This window comes from Cryptomeria japonica, chromosome 8 (assembly GCF_030272615.1).
Source record: "Cryptomeria japonica chromosome 8, Sugi_1.0, whole genome shotgun sequence".
NCBI classification, from domain to species: domain Eukaryota; kingdom Viridiplantae; phylum Streptophyta; class Pinopsida; order Cupressales; family Cupressaceae; genus Cryptomeria; species Cryptomeria japonica.
Genome location: NC_081412.1, coordinates 538,539,665 through 538,547,842, shown reverse-complemented (window position 1 = coordinate 538,547,842; position 8,178 = coordinate 538,539,665). Strand labels below are relative to the sequence as shown.

At 34.3% G+C, this 8,178-nt stretch overlaps 1 protein-coding gene across 1 annotated transcript; it reads right to left on the bottom strand.

The window, feature by feature from the left end:
- Positions 1-3,797: 3,797 nt before the first annotated feature.
- On the bottom strand, positions 3,798-6,674 carry LOC131027698 (disease resistance protein RPV1). The gene is made up of 4 exons (XM_059209496.1): positions 6,329-6,674; positions 5,221-6,224; positions 4,828-5,115; positions 3,798-4,731 (listed from the first exon to the last, which is right to left on the bottom strand). The coding sequence occupies exons 1-4, from the start codon at positions 6,672-6,674 to the stop codon at positions 3,889-3,891; spliced, it is 2,481 nt and encodes an 826-aa protein (XP_059065479.1). The 3' UTR covers positions 3,798-3,888.
- Positions 6,675-8,178: the final 1,504 nt, after the last annotated feature.

Here is an 8,178-nt window from a genome sequence, read left to right as displayed (position 1 = left end):
TTATCCTAAAATATTTATCATCACTTTACTTTGGTTTCATCTATCAAGCCTTTATCAAAATAATTATATGTGTATATGCATGTGTTTATATATGTTTCTATGTATGTGCATATGTATTTCAAGCTAACATGCTAGCCAAGATTATTTGAGTAAGAAATTATATTTTAGTATTACTCTTGTACATAGTTAAACTATTAAATAAATGCTTTTAAACTATACCTCTAATTTCCATTTAAATTATTTAATAATTTATATATAGAAAAAATCTATGAAATTCAATTTTCAAAAATTCATAGTTTCCTCTAATGCTTGAATAAATTTTTATCAATTTAAATAATATTAATAAAGTGAACAATATTATTACAAGTGTGTTCCACATAATTTAACTATCCACTGACCTCATTTTAACCTTTTAACTATTTTGCCTTGGCTTCACTTTATTTATTTGTCAATTAGATTTGGTAGTGTGCTATTTCATTTTCCCTATCTAAATTTTTCATAATCCCTATCTTGAAATTGGAAGGTTTCTATATACAAAATTAAAAAAATTATTTTATAGTGGATTCTCTCTTAATCAAAGATCTATTACCAAGTCAATTGAATGAAATCAAACGTTAAAAGTAATAGAGAAATATGCAACAACATCTAAAAAAAATGTATTTAGATGGTGCAATACTAATTCTTTGATTGTGTTCTCTATGTGAAGATAAAAAGTGGGACTAAGAGCTCTCAAAGTCTAGATGGTTTAGAATCCATCATGCCTATTTAGTCTTCGTAACTTTTTTAAGATTAACCATTAAAACAAACTAATTTAATGTCCCGTAGGTCACTTAAGTTTGTCTTTAAGATTCGATACTAGTTACTATCTTTACCCCAATCTTTGTTAACTAAAGATAAAACCCTGTTTTACTAGATATAGTAAACTACTTGGGTCACCAGTATAATCCTAACATTTAGTGACAAGATTATCACCTACAAAAATAACACTATTTTTCTATCAAAAATGGTCCTATGCATACACTGAGGGCCGAGCCTACTCACTCCGACTCCGAAGGAGAGGTAGAAGCATTCTCATCATCCAAAACCAGGCCTTCAGCCTTGAGGAAGTCTTGAACCAAGTGGATATTGGAGGGTGTCGCACATGAAACAAGTAGAGTAGAAAGTTGACATTTCTATTGATTGCCTCAATCCTTTCCCTGGTGAAGGACTCACCACCCATGGAGATGATAGGGAATCTGGGAACTGACCTATTGTTTTGAATGAGAATATCATAGTGCTGTGGTTGAGGGATAGTCCATTCGTTGTCAATGTTGACTAAGACCCACTCCAGATCACCCAATATAGAGGCAATGAAGACCTCTTTACATAGAGCACTTGTATCCTCACAATTTCTAGACAATGTAACCGTCACAATCAGAAACATGGTGGCCACATCCATGTTTGCCCTAGTTCTATCTGAATTTGTGAGAAATTCCAGGTCCAAGATGCTCTCAACCACATCAATCACTAAGGTATGGGGAAGTTGCATGATACGCTTTAGGCGAGCTCTGGTAATAGACCCTTCAAAAGCCATTTGCCTCTTCATACTGCATAGTTTGATCGGGGTATCCATCCCCAGTTTTCCTTAATTCTAGCTCTTTGATGGATTACACAACGTCTTAAAATTAACCTAAAAATTATATGAAAATGGGGTTTTTGGGTGTCCTGAGATCAACAGTGAGGTCCATTGAGCCCGAAATTCCCAAAAACAAAGAAGCACCCCAGATTCAAAATAAAAACTCTAAAAATCTTGAAACCCTATCCTCCAAAATATCTTCTGAAAAATCAGGAACAAGTAGCAAAAACACTTGCAAGTAAAATACCTGTCACAAGAGAAGAATGGAGGCAAAAAATCAATAATGGTTCTAAAGAAAAATATTATCATTAAGAGAGGGAATGAATAAAGATATGATCCTTATAAAAGGATATTATGCAACCCTAAAGAAACCCTAAAGGGATAATGTGTAATTAAAATAATTAGAATAATTATTAAATACCTACAATATTATTAAATGCCTTAGTTTAGCTTAAGTGTAGAGGATAATATACTAGTAATTAAATAAATAATTATTAGCTAATACATGATAAATCTAACTACACCAAATGAATCATTTGATGGTATAACATATCATAAAATTGATCGTTTTGAGGTGCAACGATGAATTGTAAAATGACGTGTCATAATTCTTCAATCAACATTTTATTTGTCATCTTCAATGAAATTGCAAAATCTAAATATTATTGATATATAGTATAAAAACTAAAGAGAGATTTATTTTCTACATATGTTATATTGACATAGATATTAATGAGCAATTAAGTTGTTCATGTGCATATAACATTACTTGTGATATATAATAGATCATACTAGTTAGATGTTGGAACATACTCCTGAAAAACAAAATAAATTAGTGGGGTGTAGAAGGAGGTGTGGAAGATCTAGCATTATCTAGATATTAGCGGCCCAAAAAACATGATTGTGCGAGATATCTCATTTTCATTATTTATGTTATTATCTATGTCTTATGTCTCAACATTATTTGCAGGATGTAGAAACCTGAATTCATATATATCCACAATCTATTACTCATGTGAAATTTGTATAAATGAGACAAGAAACTAAATGAAATTGAAACAACACATAAATTAAAATTCAACACATAAACATAAGAACTACGTGAATTAGGATTTCATGTGAATATTAGGAAGAATTTAAGCAACTAAATTCTCAATTGTGGAGGGAAAGATTCATTCAAATATATCAACAACCTAACTACCTCTCTAATGAACTTTCCACCTAACCAAGTTGCCACATACACATGAACATGAATCAAAATCCTTGCTTAAGCATAGCTTAGTTGAGATAGAAGAATCAATCCCAACAACAAGGCCTAATGAGTTACCCAACTACAATGCACCTCATAAAGAAGAAAAGTAAATCCTATTAAAAAAACATGGAGAGTAAAATATGCCCTCTAACAAAAATGATTTGCTAATATGTCTTAGAATTTCTTAATATTCTCTACATCACATAAAGTAGGTTGCCACCTAGGCATCATTATTCACCAATATAATTGGTTTGTATTCTCATTATAATTAATGTATTGCAGTTTGATTATGTTTATTTGAAGGAGAACCTATACTTGCATGTAAGTCATATGAGAGATTATTCAAATATAATAGAATGTCAAATAATTAAATTGGATGTCTCTCAATACTAACACATAGCAGAAAAATCATACATATTTATTTTGTTGGCTCAAAATAGTTAGTGGAGCATGTTAGATTCCAGAAATTTGAATTTGAATTTTAGAAAGTTAAAAGATGAGATTTGCACTCAATATTAAAATATTTAAAAAAAACAAATGGCAAATATACATAAATGAATAAGATATGATCAAAATATGCAAAAATTGTAAAAAATGATTGATATAGGTTAAAAAAATTATTACAATTTTACACATAATTGTATCATTTATTGACATACAACTGTATTAAATTATTTTACTCAAACAAATAAAAACTAAATAAATATTCACATATACAAATTCGCCCCTCTCCTACCACCCAGCCTATATATGAATAATAAAAAATAAAATTATTTTATTTTTATTTAATAACTTAACTTTCTTGAATTATTATCAGACATTCTCTACATCAACTTTTACACGTTAAAAATCTATTCAGCACTTTTACACGTTAAAAATCTATTCAGAACTTTTACACTTTACAAATGTGAATTATAATGTAGTGTACACGAACTCGTATTTCATTCTCTGTAGTATGAAAAGACAGCCTTACATAATTACATGCACATGATAAATATTGACGGTATACAAAGTGCTTGGACTAGTCCATTAGGTCGTCCGGCAGCCAAACGATCCGTCCTTGTTTCGTTCGCCTAAGAGCAGCTGGACATTCTCTCAAATTGCGACATCCTCTTAAATCTATTTTTGTAAGTGATGGAAGTTCCCCAATGGTGGAAGGCACTTCTTCTAAGTAATAGCAAACCAATAGATTCAATACTTTGAGTGAGCGGAGTTTTACTACACCGGAAGGCAAGCTTTTCAATTTCGTGCAATAACTTAAATCTAAAAGTCTCAAAGAAATAAGCTTTTCAATGTTTGAAGGCAATTCTTTCAGTTCCAAACAGCTACATCTCAATTCTGTTAAAGACCTGAGTTCCCAAAAGCTGGAAGGGAAGGTTTCTAATTTAGAGCAGCTATCTAAATTTAAGACCTTCAAGGAGCTTAATTTCCCAAAGCTCAAGGGCAATTCTTTTAAGTTGCTACATTCTGCCAAATTCAACTGTTTCAGAGAAGCCAGATCTCCAAAAGTCGAGGGCAATTCTTCCAATTGCTTACACCTTGTTAACATCAACTCCTGTAACGAACTTAACTGGGGAAACAATTTTGGCAGATTTCTCAAGGAATTTCCACCACAAATGCTCAATCTTTTTAATGAACGCAGCCCACATACCTGCTCAGGCAGCTCTTGCATTTTGTCCCACTTATCTAGTATCAAGATCTTCAGGGCAGTTAAGTGATCCAGCTTTTCCGGAAATTTCTGGAGACTTCTCAATTCTCTTAAATCCAATTCTTCTAAAGAAGAATTTGGAATAATTTTTCCCGGTTTGGATCCCTCGAAGTGAGACTGTGCAGTGGCTCTCATCACCCGTAGGTTCTTGGGCGGCTGCATCCATGTTGTGATTCTATTATAAGGAATTTTTTCGGAATCTAAACAATCCATTAAAGAGAAAAATAAATTGAATTAGCAGTGAAGACTTGCCTGATATACAGTGACACCATCCTTATAGACAGGGCCATGGAACACAGTCAATCGCTCAAGCGACTCCAAATTCGCTGGCCATAAAGATGAAATGTCACCACCCAGACGGAGGAATCTAAGTTCCTTGAATTCAGTTGATTTTTGGCTTGATCCTGATATTTTTATGTGGCTTTCCAAACAAAGAACTCTCAACGAATTTTTCAATGAATGCAATTGCTTCTCATCAACTTCATGCCCAGATTCAGACTCCTGCTTGCCGAGCCAAACCCCCTTGATTTGCTTGAGCTTCTGCAAAGAGGGAACGTATTTCAATAATTCTACTAAAGAAAGATGCAGCAATTATTTATTAATCCTGTAACTGTATACAAAATTACAAATGCAATTATAACATACTTGATCATCATGTGATATTTCCCTCCAGGACTGCATATCAAGAATTCGATTGCTTTTAGACAAGCTTCGCCCTTTTGCTCGAATGATGTCATGGACAATCAACTCATCCTTGCTGGAAATCTTCATCAATGCCGCCTCCCGAAGAGCTGTGACGTCCTGAGCGCCAACAATGTACTCTACATCACGACGACACCAGTTAGCAAAGAAACAGCAAATATCCAAAAATGCATCTCGCGTAGACGGTGCCAGCTCATTATACACAGAAGTCACCATACGCTGACTCAGATTTTCTTCTTTGACATCCTCTCCTGATTCCAAAGCTTCAAATATTTGAGTACATCTCTCTACCATGTAATTCTGCTTACGCAAACGAGCACCAACAATTTCTAACACTAACGGAATCCCATCACAAATCTTCAGGACTTTTTGCATGTTATCTCTGCCTCTGATGTTTTCCTCCTTGAACAAAATTTTGAGGGCATCTTGGTCGGGTAGAGTACCCACAGGATAGTCACGACGTTCAAGGCCGGCGGCTAGGAGCATATCCGTGACTCCCAGATTTCGAGTTGTGAGCACTATTCTGCTCCGCTTCGGAAGGCCTGCTAATCTTTTTGGGAAAAGCTCTTGCAAGTCCTCTGCTTGAAGAGAGTTGTCAATAAACAGAAATACGGGCTTGCTTCCTTGGGCTTGGAAAGCGCTGGTGAGATGATCCCGACCTTCTGCACTATTTGTGAACATTAAATTCCTGCGATAAGTATACGCTGGGAAGGCGTCTTTCAATATTTGCCGTTGCAATGATCTTATGTCATTCCTTGACCGGTCTGCATGGATTTCAACTCCCGAGGAGCTGTACTGTGTGAGATCTAAGTCCGCAATCACAGCAGTGGCGAGCGTGGTCTTTCCTATGCCCCCAAATCCATATATAACCACCGCCAATGAGAGCCCGTTTTCTCTTTCCATGTCGAGCAACTTCATTACTTCTTTCTTCTGCTGTTGAATCCCAACTGGCGATGAGACAACGAAAGAATTATTAATTCACAAGCAAAATTTTAAAAGCTGATGCAAATTTGAGATTTAAATAGGAAAAGTAGTATCTGTATGTGCATACCTGCATAGTCTGGATAAATGGGCTTCCATGGCTCAATAGATGGCTGTGAAGAGAGCAGCTTTTGAATAGGCGGCTGCAAAGGCTGTGTCTGAACAGGTGGGCTCTGCTGAACTGGTTGCAGCTGCTGAACTGGTGGTGGCTGAACATGTGACTGTGAATATGGTGGCTGCTGAATAGGTGACTGTGAAGGAGGAAGTGGCTGAACAGGTGGCTTTGAAGGTGGCAATGGCTGGACAGGTGGCTGTGAAGGTGGCGGCTTCTGAATAGATGGCTGTGAATGCAGCGGTTTCTTAATAGCAGGCTTCTGAACAGGTGACTCTGTAGGCTTGGAGAAACAGCAACCCATGGTGTCTCCAGTTCGCCTTGAGTGCTTTATGTAGGCTATCTATCTCTGTGATATTGAATAGATATTTGCTATGTTTAGGTGTCTTTGTTTTCAGACGAAGTTATTCTTCTCTCTTTATTTTCAGAATTTTGGACACTTTAACAGCTGTCCAAAATTATTGAGGATAATATCATGTGCTTGATAGGAATACCCAAAAGAAATGATATGGTCTGATACTCCCACCTTTTTTAAATTCGCAAACCTTTTACAGCTGTAGTACGAATAAAGAATTAAACTATAGTCGTAAAACAAGTTGAAAATTTTTTTTAGTCATTTCAAAATTATTTAAAAGAAAACATCTTGCTGGAAAGACACGCAACTCCATGTTTGACCAATGAACCAAAAAACACATAAGGTCGAGATATGAACAACTATAAACTGGCTGGGAGAAAGAACGTATTATCAGAAAGGTTAAGAAACAACAGGAAATAAAAACAAAATTGGTTAAAGAGCAAAAGTTTCATTTATAGGAGGAAGCATAAATTCATAGAAATTGGAGGGTATTTTCTACATTTTATTTAGGAATTTGTATATTTTTAAAATAAGAAATAGAAATAGATGGTTATGGTTTTGTAGATACTGTTTGTTACAAATAGAGTTTATACATTTAATATTCTTTCATAAAATTTATTTCATCACATAACAACTAGATGATGGAGGTCATGTGTAACAAATGGGCTTGTTCTCTATTCATGTACAAATAAAGAATATTTAAAACCAATGTCCTCTCAAAAGTATAACAATTTATCTATACTCAAAATATTTAGAGTAGAAATATTAAAGCTGCATATTGGTTGAAATATAAACTAACTTAATTTTTCGTGCTAAGTGTATGTTCAAGAATTTAAGTGATAATATGTTTTGTGCAAGCACATGGAACAATAAATTATTGGGCATTTTAACACACTATGATTATCACAATCCATAATCATGGGATGAGCTTATGGTTGTTGAAGGTCCTCAAGGAGTTTTTTGAGCTATATTGTTTACTTAATTATATGATAGTGCAACATTAGGTTCTTTCTATAACTCCATGGAAATATGACAAATCCAAGATTGGGAAATAACCAAAATTTCAAAAATTAGTCTTTGCAACCTACATAGTTTGTATTTAAAAATCCAACAAGTTTAAGGTTTTCATTCTTTTAGTATTCCTATATTAAGCATTTTGTTCCTTCCAATCTTAGCACTCAGAATGTAGGCAATGAACTTGACTCGTGTTTTGATGAGTCATCAATGAAGATTTGATTCCAACTATATGAGAGATATGTCTTGATGAGAAGTAGTCAAGCAAATTAAATTTCTTTCTCAAACTATATATAGTGTCCTATTGACTGTTTTATTATCTTGGTCTTTAAGAAACTTAGCACCCATCTACATTGGTGTTGGTGAAGCTTAGAAATCTTATATTTGATGCCATGTGTGAGTTTATTCAATGTTCTTCATGTTGGAGAAGTATTTTTCT

Bases quoted from the DNA above. Each gene is read 5' to 3' on its own strand.
- LOC131027698 (XM_059209496.1), bottom strand. From the start codon at position 6,674: ATGGGTTGCTGTTTCTCCAAGCCTACAGAGTCACCTGTTCAGAAGCCT. The intron at 6,225-6,328 runs GTATGCACATAC...TCTCATCGCCAG, and splicing joins CATTTATCCAGACTATGCAG to TTGGGATTCAACAGCAGAAG. The intron at 4,732-4,827 runs GCAAGTCTTCAC...ACATGGATGCAG, and splicing joins ATGGTGTCACTGTATATCAG to CCGCCCAAGAACCTACGGGT.